Source organism: Maniola hyperantus, chromosome 7, assembly GCF_902806685.2.
Source record: "Maniola hyperantus chromosome 7, iAphHyp1.2, whole genome shotgun sequence".
In the NCBI taxonomy this organism is placed as follows: Eukaryota; Metazoa; Arthropoda; class Insecta; order Lepidoptera; family Nymphalidae; genus Maniola; species Maniola hyperantus.
Genome location: NC_048542.1, coordinates 49,169 through 72,878, shown reverse-complemented (window position 1 = coordinate 72,878; position 23,710 = coordinate 49,169). Strand labels below are relative to the sequence as shown.

Below are 23,710 nucleotides of genomic sequence, written 5' to 3'. Positions count from 1 at the left end.
ATGTGGTGTTAGAACTTAAACAATGATGTCAAATTTTTAACAAGAAAACTTATGAGTCTATTACAAACAGTAATTTTTTTAATATATTTATTTAAAAGTAATTACACATTAGAATACAGAACTTGATAACAAGACAATCAACTTTATGCTGTCCACCACACCCGCGACAAGCGGAGCCCCGCCTCTGCATGCAGCGGCCAGTTCAACTTCTACACATGCAAGCTACATGCTCATGCTCCACGACCAAAATGAGTTCAAACCTGAAACCTAAAATGTAACAAAATTTATAAATTGCTTTAGTGTGGAGGAGAGAGTATAAGAATGTGTGGTGTCTACATCCCCACTGTGACGTTGTAAATTTTGAACTACTAATTAGCGTTTCGCTTTTAATTAAAATCTATTTTGTTCAAAGTATGTTGGTGCCACCTAGCATCAAGGTGCAGAACTACGCGTGGGTCGATGTTCAGAGTTCATTCGAGCCACAATAGATGGCGTTTGCTTCGTTGTCAATTGTCGTAAAAATAAAACAAAATAATTAAATAAAACCATAATATCATTTGTTTATTGTTAAGTCATTAACAAAACGGTTCTTATAATATATCCTTAGGTTCCGCAAATATTCAAAATGAATTGGCTTCATGATCAAACTAAATGAGAGCGGCCACACTCGGGTTGCGTCTGGCAACACCGATTGGGGAGATTTAGAATTTTCCTGGAGTCAACATGTGAAGACGAATTTTTTTTGTTCCAGGAAAATCTCACTTCTTTTCGCCCATGGCTTCCCCTGGGAAAATACAATAGTTATAAATTGTAGTCATCCTAACGTATTTCAATGTTTCATCAATTATGGTGAGTGAAAAATCAAGTAATGTGGATTCGACAAAATGGCGGTTTGGTTAGAGAAAATCCTAATTTTATGATTTCATTCCAGTTCCAGTTATTTTATCTTCCCACATAAATGAGGATAATGGGTTGTGGGTGGACTTCTGAAAACCATTGGTGGCCAGGAGTTCAATAGGTGAGTTGTGTTTGATCGGGAAAATTCCACGTGTCGAAATTTTCACACAGCACAAATTATAATCTTGTTTTTCTTGTTACAGGGTTCTGTTTACGTTACGTTTTACGTTTAGCTTCAGTTTTCCGTTTTAGTTTTCCGTTTGCGTTTTCGGTTTTCGTATTTATTTCTTTTGCACATTCACGTTGACAACTTAATTGCTATGGATAAGACTTGGTGAAAATCTTTGTAATGAAACATTTCGGTTGTGAAGAATCAAATAAATTGAGTTTTGGATCTTGGCCGATGCCGTCCAGCTACCTTGCAGTCTTCGCACCTACAAGTAAGCAAATGTTTGTATCCTGGAACAGTTTAGTGAACCTTCTTAGTGTATGTGTACAGTAAGAACCCTGTCTTTACTACTGAGCTTTTATTTTGAAACAATTTTATGAATTTTACTGTGTCATTGTCTATTCCATGCCAATGGCATCTTAAATTTAAAACATAGATTTTATGTACTATCTACCTAAGGCATTCTAATGTATCTAAATTAAGTCTTGGCATTAAGCTAGAATAACTAAGCATTATTAGCCATCCTTATGTATTAAGCGACCCCGGTAAAAGTTACATTAAAAACAATTTTGCCTAACATCTAGCAAATTTCATTTATAACACCTCATATACATTACAAGGGAGTCGACGGCTAGCTTCTATTCTTTACTAGGTAGATAGATAAAGTAAATTAAAATTATTTTTTTCCTCTAATCTTTGTAAGGTGGTAGATTATTCCGTATCCGGGTATAGTTCTATTCCGCCCGATTTACCACCCTTACAAATGGCGCCCGAACGTTTTTTTATATAGTTATTTCAGTATATTTTGAGAAATTTTGTGAATTTTATGAAATGTACTCCGCTGATTGTACAATTTTCTAAGTAGTGACACATTGCAAAGAGCACTAAGCTGTTTTTTATGGTTAACTAACTAAATAATAACTAATAGTTAGAAATTTTGTTTGATAGTTTAAGTAATTTTCTGAGTATAGTCCAACAGTGGTTTTTTCTTATTTAATTAACACATTATAAATGGTGCTTATGCCGTTCAATTATGTTATTTGACTTACCTTGGAGGTGTATAAGTGAATGTTTGCCTTCAGTTTAGTAATAAACATTGCTTAACTGAGTTGTTGTTGGGTATTGCTTTCAATAGTAAGTACATCTTATGTTTGAAAATTCCGGTAACTTAGTATAATTAAAGTTTTGAAACGCTATGTCCTGTTAACTAGTTACACACATACATTTATAAATACTAAGAGTTACAACTTGTGAAACTAAATATATAAACTATATTCAGAGATTACATTAAGTTCAAGTATGAAGTTATGAACAATTTTTTTCAGTGACTTGATACTTCATTATTTTGTTGAAATTTTGTTTAGAGCTGTGTTAAGGTTATGATAAAAGCTACTTCACACACAAACATGTTAAGTTTAATTGAATGCTGGTAGTTTAAAGTGACATTTAGAAACAGATTTTGTTGTATTTTAGGTTATGTGTTAAAAGTGTAAAGTAACAGTCATCAAACCATTGCACAATCTCTTTGTTTTTTTTTAAAGATAATATGCTATTCAGAGTTCATTGCAACTTTGTTGCCTGTTTACTTTTGTAATTGTAAAGGTTGTAACACACTGTGTACTCATAAAGGTGATACTGCACCTTACAATCATTTATTCAATTTTGGGAAGTTTTATTTTGTTATATTTTGTTTACTATAGTAATAATATGTGCTTGTATTATTAACGATATTTTGGAATAGGAACATAATTGATAAAACAGTTAGGATAGACTTAAGAATATTGTTTTTGTTGTGTATTTTGCTTGTGTATATTTAATAGTTTAAATAACTTCTTTTGTGTTTGTGTTTAACCAATTTGTATAAGGCTAAACATAGACAGTTACACAAGCTCGATATTTTGTTAAATGTGTTTTGACTTAACACAATGGAACAGACTTTTGCCCAGTTTCATTCACTTTTGAAGGACGAATTGTGTTATGAGGTATCCATTCGTTCCGAAACTCCAGCACCTACAGTGCTAGGTTTAAAGAAACAGTTAAAACAATTAATTCAGGAAATTCCTTCTGAATCAATTTTAGAGACAGATTTCTCTTCTGAAAGTGAGTTAGGGGTTATTACTAAAAAACTTCAAGACTTAGAAGATTTATTAAAAAAGTGTTCTGACACTAAAGATAGACATGCCCTCTGTAGGTCTAAAGCTTTAGCTTCACATTTGTACTTTAGAATTTTGAGAATACAGTGTTCCGAACTCAGCTTAATAAGTAGGAAGAGTGAATTACATACAAAGTTGCAGAGTTTGATTTCCAGATTAGATGCTGACAATGAGTCGTCTCACGACGAATCACTGGATTCCGAGAGTACCGCCGTTGACTGCACTGGTGATAAAAATGTTGCCAAGTGGAAGTTAAATTTCAACGGACAGGGTGATCCGCGCAGTTTCATCGAACGCGTTGAGGAATATAAAAGATCTTATGGCGTTTCAGATGGAAAATTATTTGTTTCTGCATTTCATCTTTTTACAGGCCGAGCATTGTTATGGTACAGAGGCAACAAATGTCAAGTTTCGTCTTGGTCAGAATTGAAAACTTTATTTTTAGAGGAATTTGATGCAGTAGATTATGACTACAGGTTGCTAGGTGAAATTCGAGCAAGAACACAAGGCTCTGAAGAACCGGTGTCTATCTATTTCGCTGTAATGTTTGGCATGTTTTCAAGGTTGTCAACACCACTTTCCGAAGAACAAAAGTTACAAATTTTATTACATAATATTCGCCCTTTTTACTCAGAACAATTAGCTCTTGTTGACATTAAGTCTGTCGCAATGTTGAAGGAAAAGTGTCGCAAACTAGAGGCTGCGAGGCAGCGTTCCGCCTTATTTTCTGAGCCTACTAACAGTAAGGCAACTTTAAGTTCAGAGTTTGCTTACAAACAAGTGACAAAACAGATAAACACACTTTCAGTCACACCTGCACCTAAGGTTGATACAAGTAAAGGCACTGATTTTACGAAAACAAATAAACAACTATGTTACAAGTGCGGCAAGGGTAACCATTCCTTTAAATTTTGCAGGACAGTTCCGAAATTTATTAGATGTTTTTCGTGTGGACGTCAGAACTTTACAGTAAAGACATGTCCAAGTTGTAGTAAAAAGGCGACTAGTAAACCCGCTCCGGACAAAAATTCAAAAAACTAATTAGTAAGAACTGTGCAGAGACACAAGTAAATAACTTGGTCATTAACAACAAAACATCCCTTTTACCTGACACAGTTCTGTATTCAGTGGATAAACGAGACTTTAGGCCATATTTAAAGGTTTTTGTTGACGGTTTTGAGATTACAGGTTTACTAGATTCCGGTGCTTGCGCGTCAATTTTGGGTAACCAGGCGCACAAGGTTTTTTTGAGATTCGGTTATAAATTGCATAGCAGTATTGATACCACATTTTCAGTGGCAAATGGAGACAAACTTGATTGTATGGGTTATATGTTTATTCCGATTACTTATAATTCCGTAACTCACATAATAAAATTTTTTGTAGTACCCTCTATAATAGCGGATGTTATTTTTGGCTGTGACTTTTGGAAAACATTTCAGTTAGCCCCTGGCATTTTTGATAATTTAGAATTAATTAAGGCACCTTCTCAATTTTACAATATTTGTGCGATTGATAATAAACAAATTCATACCATCACTTCTTTTGAAAACTTATCATCTCAACAGAAAGAATTAGCCCAGTCTGTAGTAAATAAATTTTTAGATATTTCTTCAGAGAAAATTGGATTGGGTAGAACAAAATTAATTGAACATGTTATTGACACCGGTGATGCCTTGCCAATAAAAATAAAACAATATCCACTTTCTCCCGAAAAGAAGGAAGCTTTAAGTAAAGAGTTAGATAGGATGCTGGAAATGGACGTAGTTACTCCGAGTGAAAGCCCTTGGAATAACCCAGCAATTTTAGTGAAAAAGGCAAATGGAGACTGGAGATTTTGCCTAGATTGCAGGAAATTAAATTCAGTGACAAAGGGGGATTCATACTCAATACCGTACATTCCACAAATTCTAGATAGCTTGAAAGAGGCAAGGTTTTTATCATCGATTGATTTAAGTTCAAGTTTCTGGCAAATTCCGTTAGCTAACGACTCTCAGGAAAAAAACCAGTTTTACAGTTCCTGGTAGAGGGTTATTCAAATTTAAAGTCATGCCGTTTGGCCTATGCGGTGCACCAGCACGACAGCAGAGGTTAATGGACCAGTTATTTAATCAAAATTTTTGTAGTGATATTGAAAATGGAATAGTATTTTGTTATATAGATGATATTGTTATTTGTTCTGCTGATTTTGAAACCCATTTAATTTTATTAAACAGAGTTCTGGATAAACTAAAAATGGCTCAACTATCCATAAATTTTGATAAATGTAATTTTTTTAGAAACTCTTTGAAATATTTAGGGTATATAGTGGATGAATTTGGTTTACGCACAGATCCTGGAAAAGTTGCCGCAGTTTTGAACTTTCCGACCCCAAAAACTGCACAGGAGGTAAAGATTTTCCTAGGCACTTGTTCTTGGTACAGGCGCTTTATTAGGAATTTTTCAACCATCGCTGCACCACTCAATAGACTAACGAGTAAAGGAAAGAACGCACCTAAATTTGAGTGGAGCGAACAGGCAGAGGTAGCATTTAATACATTGAAGAATGCGTTGGTAACCGCACCTGTTCTTGCGGTACCGAATTTTGAAAAACCATTCAAAATACATTGTGATGCTTCTGCATATGGTGTTGGCGGTATGCTGACGCAAGAAACCGATGGTTGCGATCATCCCATTGCGTATGTCAGTAGGAGCCTAAATAAAAACGAAAGGAATTACAGCGCGACGGAACGCGAGGCTCTAGCTGTGATTTTTGCAGTGGAGAAATTTCAGGCTTATTTTGGTTCCAAGCCAGTCACAATTATCACAGACCATGCATCCCTAAAGTGGTTCTTAAATTTAGAAAATCCCTCAGGACGACTCGCCAGATGGGGTTGTAGATTATCACAGTATAATTTTGTTATCGAACATAGGAAGGGTTGTGATAATGTAGTTCCGGATACCTTGTCGAGACTCATACACGTAGATGTAGTTGGTGATCGTGATGATAACTCTAGTCAACAAGTTTTGGTAGATGACTGGTATGACAAAACATTTAATGGCTGTAAAATCAATCCAGCAAATTTTCCGAATTTTTGTATTTGAACGATAAACTATATCGTTACAGTAAATGTAAATACCAGCTTCTCAGTGAGTTCGACTGGAAAGAGGTAGTCCACAAGAACGACATCCTTAGAATTATGCAACAAAACCATGCAGATGCAACTGCAGGTCATTTTGGTGTGTTCAAAACTCATCGCAGATTATCCCTCAGATATTTTGGCGTGGTATGTATAAGGACGTGGTTGAGTACGTTAAGAATTGTGATACTTGCTCTGCGTATAAACACACGACATCAGCCACTCCAGGTCTGCTAGGGAAGCCTAAAGTCTGCGAGAGACCTTTTCAGGTCATTTCGGCTGATTTAGTCGGACCTTTGCCTAGGTCTAAATCAGGATTTACATTTCTTTTTGTGGTGACGTGTTGTTTTTCGAAATATACAATGTTGTTTCCGTTACGGCGTGCCACAGGTGCCGCTGTTGTTAAAGCGCTAGAGAATTTTGTATTTTTGAACCATAGTGTTCCAGAGACTGTGATTGTGGACAATGGGTCCCAATTTACAGGATCTGAATTCCGTAATCTCATTAAGCGTTATAATATTCCGAAATTACACTACACACCACTGTACACTCCGCAAGTTAACCTTGTTGAGAGGTACAATAAGGTTGTTATGACTGCTGTAGCCGCTTTTGTGAAAGATAACCACAGGTCCTGGGACGAAAACCTGTACAAGGTCCAGTTCGCCATAAACAGTGCGGTTAATGAATCCACTGGATTCTCCCCGTTCTTCCTTGTCCACGCTAGAGAACCGGTTTTAAATGGTTCCTTCTATAAGGACACGGATAAGGAGTACGAGGCCGGAATTCCAAGGGAGGAATACGCAGGAAAGTTTGGAACTTTGGAGGACATATTTGGTCAGGTTAGGAGAAATTTGTTTCAGGCTCATGCAGAGTATGCAACGCATTACAACTTAAGGCGTAGGTCTGCAAGCTATTCTGTTGGGGATATAGTGTGGAAAAAGACCTATCCACAAAGCGACGCTACAAATTTTTTCGCAGCTAAGCTGGCACCTAAGTATGAAAAGTGCAGGGTTGTCAAGGTTTTGTCACCTTTGGTTTACGAACTAGTTAGAGTAGCTGACAACCACCCAATAGGCACTTGGCATATTAAGGATATTAAGAAGTAGATATTTGCCATTACTTAGTTTGGTCTAAACTGTTTGAATATTTAAGTTATCAATATTCAATTAGGAATTTGTATGAGTGTAGTGATGTTCTGAGTTAACAGTTACATTACCATGGTTCAGTTGAGGATGAATGTAGTGGATGTATGTAGGGATGAATATGTGATGATTGGAATGCTTGTGGTAGACCAACCGGTTGAGAAAGTAAAAATGCAAATATCGTACTTTGGGGATAACGAAAGGGGGGGTTTTGTGTTTTGTTTTCGTTTTCCTTCTAGATAATGGATCATTTCTGTTATTTTTCCGATTCTGTTCCGAGATCTATTTTCTAGGAGAGTTATTTCGTTTTTTTTTCTCATATTCCGATTTTGATTCGGTTTTATTTTTCCGAATGGGATAGAGAACGGTTGCCATATCAGATGGACCCGTTCACAACCAGATTTTCCGTATTTGTTGAGTAACAAATATTACGATGGTAGTTTAAAAGAGTGAACCACCGTAGGCCTAGACGCATTCTATCAGTCAGCTGAAGAATGATGCCAAGATGTTTCCACTCAAGTGTCTTAGACACCATGAAGTTTTTTTGTATATATTCTTTTTAGAAGTTAGGGTTGTGTAGTTAAGTATAATGTATAAAACCTTACACTGTTTTCAGTATATTTATTTTGTTAGACAATTTTCCTTGTTAGTAGTAGATGTGCGTTCACGCGTAACTTCTGTGTTTTTTTTTGTTTGTTTCAGGCAAATTGTTAGTAGTTGTTGGATGACGCTGAGGGCAGCGTGGTTCAACCTGTTGAACCTTTTCGTAGGAGGGGAAGTATTGTGACGTTGTAAATTTTGAACTACTAATTAGCGTTTCGCTTTTAATTAAAATCTATTTTGTTCAAAGTATGTTGGTGCCACCTAGCATCAAGGTGCAGAACTACGCGTGGGTCGATGTTCAGAGTTCATTCGAGCCACAATAGATGGCGTTTGCTTCGTTGTCAATTGTCGTAAAAATAAAACAAAATAATTAAATAAAACCATAATATCATTTGTTTATTGTTAAGTCATTAACAAAACGGTTCTTATAATATATCCTTAGGTTCCGCAAATATTCATAAATGAATTGGCTTCATGATCAAACTAAATGAGAGCGGCCACACTCGGGTTGCGTCTGGCAACACCGATTGGGGAGATTTAGAATTTTCCTGGAGTCAACATGTGAAGACGAATTTTTTTCGTTCCAGGAAAATCTCACTTCTTTTCGCCCATGGCTTCCCCTGGGAAAATACAATAGTTATAAATTGTAGTCATCCTAACGTATTTCAATGTTTCATCAATTATGGTGAGTGAAAAATCAAGTAATGTGGATTCGACAAAATGGCGGTTTGGTTAGAGAAAATCCTAATTTTATGATTTCATTCCAGTTCCAGTTATTTTATCTTCCCACATAAATGAGGATAATGGGTTGTGGGTGGACTTCTGAAAACCATTGGTGGCCAGGAGTTCAATAGGTGAGTTGTGTTTGATCGGGAAAATTCCACGTGTCGAAATTTTCACACAGCACAAATTATAATCTTGTTTTTCTTTGTTACAGGGTTTCTGTTTTACGTTTACGTTTTACGTTTAGCTTCAGTTTTCCGTTTTAGTTTTCCGTTTGCGTTTTCGGTTTTCGTATTTATTTCTTTTGCACATTCACGTTGACAACTTAATTGCTATGGATAAGACTTGGTGAAAATCTTTGTAATGAAACATTTCGGTTGTGAAGAATCAAATAAATTGAGTTTTGGATCTTGGCCGATGCCGTCCAGCTACCTTGCAGTCTTCGCACCTACAAGTAAGCAAATGTTTGTATCCTGGAACAGTTTAGTGAACCTTCTTAGTGTATGTGTACAGTAAGAACCCTGTCTTTACTACTGAGCTTTTATTTTGAAACAATTTTATGAATTTTACTGTGTCATTGTCTATTCCATGCCAATGGCATCTTAAATTTAAAACATAGATTTTATGTACTATCTACCTAAGGCATTCTAATGTATCTAAATTAAGTCTTGGCATTAAGCTAGAATAACTAAGCATTATTAGCCATCCTTATGTATTAAGCGACCCCGGTAAAAGTTACATTAAAAACAATTTTGCCTAACATCTAGCAAATTTCATTTATAACACCTCATATACATTACAAGGGAGTCGACGGCTAGCTTCTATTCTTTACTAGGTAGATAGATAAAGTAAATTAAAATTATTTTTTTCCTCTAATCTTTGTAAGGTGGTAGATTATTCCGTATCCGGGTATAGTTCTATTCCGCCCGATTTACCACCCTTACACCACCAAAGCTGTTCTGGCTACACAGCTTGCTGAGGCACACGTGTGCTGTCCTTTGCTTGCTAGTGGAACACTATCATGCCAGGTTTACACCAACAAAGTAGCTTGTAATTTTTATGTCAAAACTTGCAAAAATTTACAAAATACGAAATGATACCCTGGTAGTCGGAGACATATTTTGCCTCTCGTGTTAACAGAGAGTAGAGCTGAGTAAACATGTTCTACAAGTACCTATTGTTTTTGTTGCTTCTCTATGGCTCTTTGTACTGCAGTTAACTTTACAAGTGCCTATTTTATAAGTTATTTGTGCTCTGTCACAACTTGTTTTTGTTGTAAACAAATAATAGAAATATTATCATGCTTTCTGCTGTAATGCTAGTTGTCCCGAGTGAGTCAGTGACTTACCAGGCTGCAACATTGTACGGTCGGCCTTCGCCACCGGCGCCGCCCACAGCAGCACCAGCGCGACTCCGACCAGCCCCGCCGTCGCGAGCATCCTCGCCGGCTCAGCGGCTCCACATACTAGGCGGGACTCACTCCCTGAACACAAAGAGACAACTTCAACACTGACTTAACAGTTTGCCTTCGATCGATTACGCAGTGCAACGCTCGCTTGTTTTTATAACAATATCAACAACGCTCCTAATACCTGTAGCGGCTCTACAATGCACGGCTCCTATGATTAGCGCCCGGTTTCTTTCACCTGGCACGCATTTACAATTTAGTAAACCCTCAATAATAAGCGAATCCCCTTATTTAGATCGATCCACCCACTTTGTTACAATTAATGTCGTCCGTATTCCGTTTATTATAAATAGATTTGGTCCTTAGTATTAAAACGAAATAATATTATTTTCAAGCATTCAAGCACAAGAAAACTATATATTACAAAGTACTCTGTGAAAACTACCATAGATTAATATAAAAAGGCCTTAAAGGACTGTTATCCAGGGCCGTAAAATAAATTAAAAAAAAAAAAAAAAATATAAAACTACTCAAGACCACAGAGTACATTAAATATAGGATAGGGGTACTCAACTCAAGAGTCAGTCAAGCATAGACATAGGTAGGTACCACCTATCTAATATAATACCTAGGTACCTACTCTTGATTATAATATCAACGACGATTAAGTCAGTCAAGTCTGTGGTCAAGTCAGCGCGCGCGGCTTTAAAGAGTGGCTTGCGGAATGCGGCCACAGACCAATAACATCTAACGGTCAGGTGAGTCTACGGATGGGTCGCACCACAAACTTGAAGTCAACAAGGCTCAAAAAGCTAGAACCCAAAGCTAAAACCGGTTTAATAAAATATAAAAAAACAGCCAAGTGCGAGTCAGCCTTGCGCACCGAGGATTCCGTACTCAGGTATTTTTTCGACATTATTTTTGCACAATAGTAAAACTATTTCGCATAAAAATTAATAAAAATCTGTTTTAGAATGTACAATTAGTAAAGCCCATTCATATGATAGGTATTAGGTACCCCATTTGATATAGTTATCTTACGTTGAAAGTTGAGAATACTAATTATTTGTTCATGAACACAATATTTTAATTTTTTTGTTAATGATGTAACCACAAATTCACGGTTTTCAGATTTTTCCCCTTATGTGTGCTATATGACCTAGGTACCTACAAACTTGATTCTAGGTCAACGGGAAGTACCCTGCAGGTTTCTTGACAACAAAGTGATCCTATAAGGGTTTTTTTAGGTACGGAACCCTAAAAAGTCAACTGTCATTTTGTCAAATCTAGTTATCGGAAAAATACTTAATTTTTGTTTCTGTTTAACCGGTGTCTGTGATTTTCTCCAAATTTTCACATCTAGTGGTCGATAAATAAACGTTAATAAACCATTTCAGTAAGTTAATATATCAATTTCTTTTGATTGAACCCATCCATAATAATATTATTGAAATTATGTAATGGGGTAAGGTTAGGTTTGAAATAGCTACCTATATAAAAGTTTGTTGTCGGTTTATAGCTATGGGTGGACACGGACACGGGCCACCCTACACCGTCCCGAAGTACACAGACTTCCAAATCAAAGGAATCCCACAACTGGAAGAGCTGGAGAAGGCGCTGGCACAGAAAGGCCTAAAAGATCCTTGGATCAGGTTCCAATCTTTCTTAGCTGAGTAATTAATTACTGACCACATCGGCAGACATCTGACGATTGTAACTCATATCGATATGAATAGATCAAACATTCATTCACTCTGAAAATGTGGTTCACGACTTTGTGCTGATGTGATCATCAATTTGCATAGTGCAGCAATTGTTTACGTTGTGTGCTGATGTGATCATCAATTTGCACAGTGCAGCAATCGTTTACGTTGTGTGCTGATGTGATCATCAATTGCACAGTGCAGCAATTGTTTACGTTGTGTGCTGATGTGATCATCAATTGCACAGTGCAGCAATTGTTTACGTTGTGTGCTGATATGATCATCAATTTGCACAGTGCAGCAATTGTTTACATTGTGTGCTGATGTGATCATCAATTTGCACAGTGCAGCAATTGTTTACATTGTGTGCTGATGTGATCATCAATTGCACAGTGCAGCAATTGTTTACGTTGTGTGCTGATATGATCATCAATTGCACAGTGCAGCAATTGTTTACGTTGTGTGCTGATGTGATCATCAATAATGCACAGTGCAGCAATTGTTTACGTTGTGTGCTGATGTGATCATCAATAATGCACAGTGCAGCAATTGTTATAGATGTAGTCAGACATGTTGGCTTATGTGTACGTATTTTGCAGGAACGAAGCGTGGAGATATCATCCTGGCTTTGGAACCAAATGGCTACGTGCAAGGAAGCTCTTCTTCCGCGGCTTTGGCTTGGGGCTGGTGCTGACGGTGGCCACGGTGGCGGCGGAGCGCGTGGCCGGCGGCGGCGGCGACCACGACCACCCCCACCACCCCCACCACTAGCGCTCACACACATTAGTGCAATAACATCCATTCATAGTTCCCTTGTTAATTATTATGTTCCAGACTCAATATAATAATAATTATTATAATTTGGGTTTTTTAATATTCTTGAGATATTTGAGAGACATTCAAAGGGACAAACCGGAGGTGGCAGCACTGGAACTTACACATAATAGGGCTTCATATTTATGTGAACATACTTCTACACAATAAATTGTCAGTAATGAGTACATAAACTTCTTGGTAAGTGTACAATATAATTGATAAGATTTGCAAAGAGTAAAGATGGGGTCTACTTTTATTTATTTACATAAAGGACATATTTTTATGAAAAACAACTTTATAATTAAGAAGTGCTTAAAATAGTAGTGTTTCAAGTGTATGTACATTGTACAGTTTATGTGGACCGCGGCTTGAGGTCTTCGAAGCACGGCCGCAGGAAAATGAAGTTCTTCTTGGCTGGGTTGAAGTTCTCGTGACCCTGCACAGCATCAAACACATTCATTGTACTCAACTTGTGAAAATAACTTTTAAAATGAAACAAAACATACACACACACTTGGGGTCACACTTGGGGAGAATTTGATACAAATTGCTAGCGCCTGGCCGCCATTTAAGTGACGTCAGCACTAGACTGATGTTTCGAGCTGATGGTATATTTTGATTTTGACTGACGTCAAAATGACGTCATTTCGATGTTAATGAGACATGGTTCCAGCGGAATAGCAATTTGCGGGACTTATACATGAAACACAAGTAACATTAATTTAATGATAAATAACGATATATTGAAAATAGAAGAGACTAATTTTGGGGATAACCTTAGATGCGAAGCTTCAATGGGGCACCCATATATCAACTCTTGCTAGCAAATTGAGCTCTGCCACTTACGCTGTTAGAAAGATTCGGCAGTTAACTGACGTGGAAACCGCAAAGATAGTATATTTTGCTTACTTCCATAGTATTATGTCTTATGGAATCTTAATATGGGGTAAAGCGGCAGATATTGGGAGAATTTTTGTATTACAAAAAAGGGCAATACGCGCAATTTATAACTTAAGACCACGCGATTCCCTTCGAGAGAAATTTAAGGAAATAGATATCCTTACTGTAGCCTCTCAATATATTTATAATAACATAATTTTTGTAAGACAAAATATTCTTAGTTACAAGAAAATTGGTGATCTACACAATAGGCTAACTAGAAACAGAGACAAACTTGCAGCTCCTACCTTCCGCCTCAGGAAAGTCCAAAAGTCATTTGTGGGTATGGGTATTACCTTTTATAATAAAATCCCGCAAACTATTTTGGACTTACCTTTTCACAAGTTTAAAAAATCTATTAAAAATATGCTCCTGAAAAAAGCATATTACACAATTGAAGATTATCTAAATGATAAAAGAGCGTGGATTTGACCTGCAGCTCGTTCCGGCGACGCACAAGACTGCAAATACTATTTTATACATGGCATAATTTTGTACCTATATCAAATATTTGAAAAGAGCAACCGCCGAGTTTCTTGCTGGTTCTTCTCGGTAGGAAAGGCATTCCGAACCAGTGGTAGATGCATCCGACTATTCGAAAGTACTTGTAAAAGTTTATTCGAATAAAAAAGATTTTTATTTATTTATTTATTTATTATGTCCATCTGGAATAATGGAACCATGGATCTTCATTTTTGAAATGAAAGAACTTATCAAATGGTGCAGTGGTTCCAGCTATTACCCTTCACATATTACTATACACAAATGGTGCAGTGGTTCCAGCTATTACCCTTCACATATTACTATACACAAATGGTGCAGTGGTTCCAGCTATTACCCTCCACATATTACTATACACAAATGGTGCAGTGGTTCCAGCTATTACCCTCCACATATTACTATACACAAATGGTGCAGTGGTTCCAGCTATTACCCTCCACATATTACTATACACAAATGGTGCAGTGGTTCCAGCTATTACCCTCCACATATTACTATACACAAATGGTGCAGTGGTTCCAGCTATTACCCTCCACATATTACTATACACAAATGGTGCAGTGGTTCCAGCTATTACCCTTCACATATTACTATACACAAATGGTGCAGTGGTTCCAGCTATTACCCTCCACATATCACTATACACAAATGGTGCAGTGGTTCCAGCTATTACCCTCCACATATCACTATACACAAATGGTGCAGTGGTTCCAGCTATTACCCTCCACATATTACTATACACAAATGGTGCAGTGGTTCCAGCTATTACCCTCCACATATTACTATACACAAATGGTGCAGTGGTTCCAGCTATTACCCTCCACATATTATTACTATACACAAATGGTGCAGTGGTTCCAGCTATTACCCTTCACATATTACTATACACAAATGGTGCAGTGGTTCCAGCTATTACCCTCCACATATCACTATACACAAATGGTGCAGTGGTTCCAGCTATTACCCTCCACATATCACTACACACAAATGGTGCAGTGGTTCCAGCTATTACCCTCCACATATTACTATACACAAATGGTGCAGTGGTTCCAGCTATTACCCTCCACATATTACTATACACAAATGGTGCAGTGGTTCCAGCTATTACCCTCCACATATTACTATACACAAATGGTGCAGTGGTTCCAGCTATTACCCTTCACATATTACTATACACAAATGGTGCAGTGGTTCCAGCTATTACCCTCCACATATTACTATACACAAATGGTGCAGTGGTTCCAGCTATTACCCTCCACATATTACTATACACAAATGGTGCAGTGGTTCCAGCTATTACCCTCCACATATTACTATACACAAATGGTGCAGTGGTTCCAGCTATTACCCTCCACATATTACTATACACAAATGGTGCAGTGGTTCCAGCTATTACCCTCCACATATTACTATACACAAATGGTGCAGTGGTTCCAGCTATTACCCTTCACATATTACTATACACAAATGGTGCAGTGGTTCCAGCTATTACCCTCCACATAATATTACTATACACAAATGGTGCAGTGGTTCCAGCTATTACCCTTCACATATTACTATACACAAATGGTGCAGTGGTTCCAGCTATTACCCTCCACATATTACTATACACAAATGGTGCAGTGGTTCCAGCTATTACCCTTCACATATTACTATACACAAATGGTGCAGTGGTTCCAGCTATTACCCTCCACATATTACTATACACAAATGGTGCAGTGGTTCCAGCTATTACCCTCCACATATTACTATACACAAATGGTGCAGTGGTTCCAGCTATTACCCTCCACATATTACTATACACAAATGGTGCAGTGGTTCAGGCTATTACCCTCCACATATTACTTGCCCACGGTGGCCAGCACAGTTTTCTGTGAACGGATGGCTCAGAGGGACGTACCTTGGACCAGTCGTAGCCGACGGCGTAGGCGAAGATCTGGCCGCTGTGGTTGAAGGCGCACTTGGTGAGCGGCTGGTCCAGCAGCTCGGAACTCTTGAGCTTGGTGCGCGCGTCCTTGTCCCAGAAGGAGAAGGAGCCGTCCGAGCCCACGGTGGCCAGCGTGCCGTGCAGCGGGTGGAAGGCGATGTCGTTGACGGCGAAGATGTCCTGGTAGCCGCCGGCGGCGCCCTGCGAGCGGTGGCACTTGAACGTGAAGTTGTCCTTGGGGTTGCTGGGGTTCACGTACTGGATGGCCACGCGGCCCTCCACGCTGCCGAGTGCGAAGCCCGTGGGCTGCTTAGTCTTCTTGTCGCGGAAGATGGCGATGCAGCGGTGCTGGTACTTGAGCGGCGACTCCACGCGCTTTACCTCGCCGGGCTTGCCCTCCAGCGAGTAGAGGCACACGCCGCGGTCGGCCGTGCCCACGGCCGCCATGGGGTAGTCCACGTCGGCGCAGTAGCAGCGCTCCGACAGGCCCATGCTCATGATGGGCACGGCGCTGCGCGTGTCCCAGAACTTGAGCGTCTTGTCCCAGGAGGCGGTCATGAGGCAGGTGTAGTTGGGCGCCTTGACCCAATGGCACGTCTTGACGGGCGCGTCGTGTGCCGCCACCTGCACCGTCTGGTTGCTGGCGAGGTCCCAGCACTTCACGCTCTTGTCTGTCGATGCCATGAATACTTTTGTTCCGTCCTGAAATTGTTGCATAGTAAATATCATGTACCTGGTACCCAATCAGAAAGGAAAATTCGAAAAAACAGCACTTTACGTGCTGTTTTTTGCTAAAACATTTTAGTTATAATGTTTTAGCAAAAATCAGCACATGATGCCTGCGACTTCATCCGCTGATTTAGTTTTTAAAAATCCAGTGGGTAATCTTTGACTTTTTGGGATAAAAGTCTACTTTCTACCATCAATATCGGTTAAACTGTGAAAACCTAGCAGACAGACAGACACACTTTTGCATTTATAATATTACTATGGATGTTTGTGAAAAACAACACTCAATTTTTACTTTGATACAAACATTGCATCATGTCGCACCGAAGCATAAAATCCAGGAAGAAAAATATTATTTGATGAACATTCCATAAAATATGTAAAAAATTGGCCAATTGAGAGTTGAACTTGTGCATGAAGGGTTCTGTATCATTATCTATAAAAATGAGCAAATAATTACGTTTGTTGTATGAGAGTCCCCTTAAATATTTTTTTTATTCTGTTTCTTAGTATTTGTTGTCATAGCGGCAACAAAAATACATCTGCGAAAATTTCAACTGTCTAATCACAGTTCATGAGATACAGCCTGCTGACAGACGGACGGACAGTGGAGTCTTAGCTATAGGGTCTCGTTTTACCCTTTGGGTACGGAATCCTAAAAAACAAATCTACAACTGATTCTCCTCTGCATCACCAACTGCCACCGTGGAGCAGCTTACGTCGTGCCACGCCACGTCCAGCACCGGCCCGTCCATGCTCTGCTCTGCTTTAGGCACCGTCTTGCCCGAAGCCTCCACCTCCCAGCATCGGACCTGCAACATTATACTCTTATCTCATCAGTGCAACCATGACAGTAGTGTGCACTAAACTTGTACTTCGTCCAACTGAACACCAAGCATCAGATGGCATGTTGTATAGACACAGAGCTGAGCAGGGCTTGTATATTGTGTCCTTAGCCTGTGACCATTGCTGCCAAGTTGCTACTTCAGATTGGACTACTTAGTTGGCAATCGCTGTAGGTACATCATATTTGAAAGGCAATCGTTCGACTCGAGACCTAAAATTTAACAAAGGTAAGCCCTCGATCCGGTATATGTCAAACTAATAATAAAGTTTGATTTTTGGGTAATGCAGCTTGTTCTGTTTAACTAAAAATAAAGATAAAGCAAGAAAGCGACACGGGTAGGAGTGGAGGTGTTGTCGTACCTTGGCGTCCCAGCTGCCGGCGACGAGGAAGGTCTGCGGCACGGAGGGCGGTGAGAACTCCAGCGCGGCCACGGTGTCGTCGGGCGGGGAGGCCACTTCCACGTCCTTGTTCGGGTTGCCGTTGCCGGCGGAGAGTTGCGGGAACATTTTGCTCAATAGTTTATTCGATAAATATAAAACTAAACGCGTTCCTAGAACTTTACACTGAAGGCATATTTAAAACAGACAAAATATTTCTGAAATTATTATCATGTGTCGGAATTAAACGTGTTATTTACAGAACATAAAATTACATAATTTAATAGAACTATTTTTGCATCTCCTTGAAAATTTATCAGTAAGTATTAGAATTATTATTGTTTGATTACGATTTCTCCATTTTTAAACTTGTAAAATAGACTACCTAGTATCTAGTATCCTATATGTTATTGGTCTGTGGCACAGACCAATAACATATATCTGTGGTAACATAGGTCTGTGGTATCTAGTATCAGTGTTGCCAGCGGCAGCTTTTATTTCTGGTCGGTGAGCGGCTCTCTCTATGGTGAGCGGCAGATGGTCAAATGCATAGATAATATACTAATACGGGTAGTCAAAATATGTAACATGAGACCATCGACATAGGAATACACCGAAGTCATAGACAGAAGTAGTAGGTACTTGGAAATTCTTTGCATGAGACAGTTCAAAACATAGACATAAAAGTAACATTTTCACGTGAAAAGTAACATTGCGGGGGTTTCTTCAAATCAGAGTCCCTACGGAACTTTTGAAAACTTAAATCAATGGGGACAAAGTTGTGGGTGGGCATAAACAACAAAAGCTCGAGCATAGTGAGCGCGAAATTTTTGATATAACTAACTATTTGCGAGTATATCTGTAGGTAACTAGTTCCCTATTAATATTGTAAATGCGAAAGCTTGTCTGTATATCTACCTATCTGTTACCTTTTCACGGTTTATCTTTTTAACCAAGTACTATACAGAGAAAGCTTGCATCCCGGAAACATGCTTAGACTTTTTATCCCGTAAAATCAAAGAACCTACGGGACTTTTGAAAACCTAAATCAATGCGGACAAAGTTGCAGGTGGTCATCAACTAATAGGTACAGAACAAAAGCGCAATTTTTTTGGTATATTTACGAATAAATCTATAATACCTACTAATAAGGTACCTACCTAATAAGAAAGGGGAGGCCAATCTGCATCTAATCTAAGCCTCAGTAATTCAAAATTCCTGCGGCTGATTACTAAAGCCAACCCATATTACCTTAAAACCCATAGACTTCATTAAAAACCTAACACGTAAATGATTTTTATGCTTTTTTATGCCATCAGTCAAAGAGAATATAGTAAATGAGTAAAGCGTCTAATCCTGTCTAATCCATGTCTAATCCATAATCACTACACTTCACTACCTACATCATTCATCCAAGTCACTACGTTTTCCCGTCAGTCCAACAAAAACAAGTTCGCCAACACGACGAACGATAACTTTCTTGCATGCGTTCAAGGATGCGTTCCGTTTTACAATTTTATTTTATTTTTGGTTTCTGGAAAAAAAATTGAAAGTCCTAAAAGTAATATTTTGAGTCGTGTAACATGGAGGTTACAAAAGTAACATTCTGGCAACGCTGTCTAGTGTAGTATCACCGACCAGAAATAAAAGTATCTAAATATATATAAAAACCGACTTCGATACACAAACACTAAAAATTGAAAAATAATTTAATTTATTACCGAATATATTATGTATACAAGAGTAAATATAGTTCCATAATAATATTTTTTGGTGCCAGTGCCAATTAGCTTTAGCTGCATGAATCGTCTAGACTTCATATTTTTATGAGACTCCACAATGGCACCTCATTGGCACCGACCCCAAAAATATTATTATGGAACTATGTTAACTCTTGTATACATAATATATTCGGTAATAAATGAAATGATTTCTCAATTTTTAGTGTTTGTGAATTGACTGGTTAAAAATCTACTGTTTACTAAGCTATTACACTGATCGCGAGAAATTTACTCTTATCCGTTGAGGAGTTCCAGGATCTATCTTCGAAGATGTTCATCAGATCTTCACCAAATTTAAATGGGACCAACTTTGAAGTATACCCTTTCGAACAAAAAAAGAATTTTCAAAATCGGTCCAGGCGTCTTCGAGTAATCCAGTTACATACATTAAAAAAAAAAGATTCCGACGAATTGAGAACCTCCTCCTTTTTTTGAAGTCGGTTAAAAAGAGAAATACCACTCACTCACTGACTGACTGACTGACTGATCACGAAATCTCAGAAACTATAAAGCCTACAAACTTGAAATTTGGAAGGTAAGTTCTTTGTAGGACGTAGGTGTCAGCTAAGAAACGGTTTTGAAGAATTTGAAAGGGGGGGTCGAAGGTTGTATGAAAGTTCTATGTTTTTGGAGTTAGAGACGTGAAAATCGACATTTAGGTTAGGTATTAGCTTTAAATAATAATAATCTGTATAAGTCAATTTGGGAAATTCCCCCCTTAAGGGTAGTAAAATAGGGGGGAGAAGTTTTTATAGAAAAGTTTTAACTATTGTTATTTTTACTTGAAATTTGGAAGGTAGGTTCTTTCTAGGGGTAGGTATCAGATAAGAAAGGATCTAACTAAATTCCCTCCCTAAGGGAGTAAAATGGAGGTGGAAGGGTTATATGAAAATCCTATGTTTTTGATGTTAGAGATATGAAAATTGGCATTTAGGTATTATGGGTTCCGAGTTTTAAGGTGAGACTGAGTGAGTAGGCAAGTGAGGCCTTTTGAAGCGGGAAAATTTCAGATCTCATGAGAAACCAGAAATTTTACGCGGATGAAGTCGCGGGCATCTGCTAGTAGTATAATATAGTGATTAGGGCGCACAAACCTGCATCAATCATTATTACAATCTCGATTGTTGTGATTGGCTGAATTTGTGCGATTCTTGTTGCAACAATGCGTTAAAGCCAATAGTGAGCGAGCGCCAACCAATCAGAGGTGATTGCGATCGTGACAATGTAGCTGTCATTCTCCCGCAATCGCGCAGCAGGTGGTGATCTGTATAAAAAGTAATCTGTGGAGTGTGGTGCTTGTAAACACAGAGTCACAAGAGTACATTCAAGAGTAGTAGAGTCGTAGATAGAATAATAGGGTACTGTGTAACCGCGTATGAGATAGCGATAGCACGACGTAACGATGAATAACACGACAATTATTACTATTGTTTAGTAGTCAATATTTGTATTAACCGATCACCAATATTTGTATTAAACGTTTGTATGTGAAAACAAGTAAAAAACTCATGAGAAATGCAAGTACGCCACGAATTCTCAAAGCTTGTTTTGCAACTTCTTGTATGTAAGTTATCGTCCCTTATCGTCAAGAATACATACTTCTTGAAAAAAACCAGTTACACGATAAGGGACAAAAAACAGATTAGCTGCGTCTCTGTTTATCACATTAGTAACTTTATCTGTGCCCTCTGTTTAGTGCGAATGAGAAAGCAAACGTTCCTGCATCTACCTTTATTACTCTATCTACGAGTAGAGTAGGTACATTGAATATAGGAGCAAGGCATACAAACCACAGATCACCCGTGGATCCTTCACTCGAAACAAAGAGCACATGAGAAAGATACCTAATGTAGGTACCTAACTTGGTACAGTAATATAGTAGATAATCTATGCTTGGTACCTAATCATCATCTACTTCTCTTCTTAATTCCAGTAGACTGGAATTAAGAAGAGAAGTATCCCTGGCTGCATACATATTTAAGGTGCTAAGAGGGAAGGTGCATAACCCTGCTGTTCTGCAGGAGTTACGCTTTTGCGTGGCGAACGACAGTGGGTCACGCAGACGCAGGCCTCCACTGCTGGCGCAACCGCGCGCTCGCACTTGCCTGCTGCAGCGACTTGCACGCTCAACTCGGTCGCTGAACACATCGACCTGTTCAGCTGCTCACTGGGCGAGTTCATAAGGGCCACAACGTTTTTGTTAAGTTTTTATATAAAGTAGGGTTATTTAAGTTTAAGTCAGTTAGTTGTAAATAGTAAAAAGTATGTAATAGGTAATAAGTAGATATAAATAATTTAAGTTTACTTAGCTATCGCATTAGGTTAGCCTGTAAGGATAGTTTTTAATAAATATATTAATAATAAATAGTTAAATATATAGTTATAAATAGTTGTGAATAAATAAAATACATATATATAATAAGTAAAATATATAGTTAAATAAATAGTTGTGAATAAATAAATAAAAAAAATATACATATCTATCTACGTATCATCAATGAACGTGCTGATGAAGGTTTTCCGATGGTTTTCCGCAATCAAGCAGCAGTCTGTGACAGACAATTCCTATGTCGATGGTGACAGATTACGAATCTGTGGATAGATATGTTAATCCTATATGTTATTGGTCTGTGAGACAGATCTGTGGTCTGTGATGAACAGCTCACAGAGTCTTGGACGATCTAACCTACACAGAGTACTTCTCAGGGCCGTAAAATAAATAAAAAAAAAAGAAAAAAGAACTTCTCTTTGTGAACAGCTGTTATCTGTGATCTGTCAAAAGACGTAAATTTCTAGTTTTCTTATTTTTTTAAAACCTTTTATTTCTAGTCGGTGTTTAAAACTTTTCTAGTAAAACTAATTATGATACCAACGGAAAATTATGATATTATTCGATTGTCTTAGCTGTTTAGATACCATTTCATAAGTTATATGAAGAAGAACGGAAGTGGTTAGGTGGGTGGAAGTCGGCGCGCGCACGATGGGCAGCACGGAGTACGTGCAGATCAAGGAGCTGAAGGCGGGCATGAAGAACATCAACGCGATCTTCATCGTGCTGGAGGTGGGCGCGCCCACGCTGACCAAGGAGGCGCGCGAGGTGCGCACGCTGCGCGTGGCGGACGCGTCGGCCGCCGTCAACCTGTCGGTGTGGGACGAGGCGGGCGCGCTGCTGCAGCCCGGCGACATCGTGCGGCTGACGCGCGGCTACGCGGCGCTGTGGCGCGCGGCGCTCACGCTGTACTCGGGCAAGTCGGGCGACCTGCAGAAGGTGGGCGAGTTCTGCATGCTGTTCAACGAGCAGCTCAACATGAGCGAGCCGCAGCCCGCGCCGCCGCCCGCGCCCGCGCCGCCGCCCGCGCTCGACTCGCACAAGACGTACGCGCGCGGCCGCGGCGCGCAGCGCGCCAACAGCCGCCGCTAGGCTCCAGCCCATGGCGATGCATCATCGGGTTAGCAGGTTATAGCTCACTGGCAACATGGGGTCCAATCCAAACGTGGGAGCGCTACAATACAAGACAGTAATGTGTCAGAGGCCAGTGTGTGGAGTGTGTAATGTCATACATACTGAATGCCACTTGGAGTCTTCTATTACGAGTCTGTTCTATTACAATAATAATTGATACACACTTTAGAATTATATACTTTTATGAACAAGAATGATTTACTTTGCTAAAACTAAGTTTGTAATTTTTGATATTTTATTTTAAACAATATAACTTACAAACATGATTTATTTAAGTGCTAGTTTTTGTCAAAATAAATGAAAAAGTATCCTTAATTATTATTAGTCTTAACTGCTAAGGGATGCTTCATGCAGGTGATACAATATGTAAAGATTTAAATGTAGTAAAATAAAATAAATTAAGTGTACTTATT

General features: G+C 38.7%; 4 protein-coding genes across 9 annotated transcripts in view; 2 read left to right on the top strand and 2 right to left on the bottom strand.

Annotated features, from left to right (window-relative positions):
• LRP1 (LDL receptor protein 1) overlaps nt 1-10,630 on the bottom strand; it is a 70,999-nt gene extending 60,369 nt beyond the window's left edge. For all 3 annotated transcript variants that reach the window (XR_011236913.1, XM_069499527.1, XM_069499528.1), the window contains exons 1-2: nt 10,399-10,630; nt 10,155-10,289 (exon numbers count right to left, since the gene is read on the bottom strand). Coding sequence is in view for 2 of the 3 variants with exons in the window: in XM_069499527.1 (XP_069355628.1) it covers nt 10,155-10,245 (91 nt within the window). In the remaining variant the exon portion in view is untranslated. The remainder of the gene's footprint in view (nt 1-10,154; nt 10,290-10,398) is intronic.
• A 371-nt stretch (nt 10,631-11,001) lies between these two features.
• Nucleotides 11,002-12,777, top strand: ND-B12 (NADH dehydrogenase [ubiquinone] 1 beta subcomplex subunit 3). 4 transcript variants are annotated; one of them, XM_069499511.1, is made up of 3 exons: nt 11,002-11,115; nt 11,734-11,887; nt 12,517-12,777. In XM_069499511.1, the coding sequence occupies exons 2-3, from the start codon at nt 11,736-11,738 to the stop codon at nt 12,686-12,688; spliced, it is 324 nt and encodes a 107-aa protein (XP_069355612.1). In that variant the 5' UTR covers nt 11,002-11,115; nt 11,734-11,735; the 3' UTR covers nt 12,689-12,777. The 4 variants fall into 4 exon arrangements, with proteins under 4 accessions (XP_069355612.1, XP_069355614.1, XP_069355611.1 ...); XM_069499513.1 differs by having other exon boundaries at nt 11,097-11,115; nt 11,734-11,866; XM_069499510.1 differs by lacking the exon at nt 11,002-11,115 and adding an exon at nt 11,451-11,610.
• A 195-nt stretch (nt 12,778-12,972) lies between these two features.
• Rae1 (ribonucleic acid export 1) lies at nt 12,973-18,463 on the bottom strand. The gene is made up of 4 exons (XM_034970243.2): nt 18,036-18,463; nt 17,549-17,641; nt 16,074-16,802; nt 12,973-13,169 (listed from the first exon to the last, which is right to left on the bottom strand). Exons 1-4 carry the CDS (start codon nt 18,180-18,182, stop codon nt 13,086-13,088), a joined length of 1,053 nt encoding a protein of 350 aa, XP_034826134.1. The 5' UTR covers nt 18,183-18,463; the 3' UTR covers nt 12,973-13,085.
• A 4,117-nt stretch (nt 18,464-22,580) lies between these two features.
• On the top strand, nt 22,581-23,710 carry LOC117983631 (SOSS complex subunit B homolog). Its single transcript, XM_034970244.2, has one exon. It carries the CDS (start codon nt 22,815-22,817, stop codon nt 23,253-23,255), a length of 441 nt encoding a protein of 146 aa, XP_034826135.1. The 5' UTR covers nt 22,581-22,814; the 3' UTR covers nt 23,256-23,710.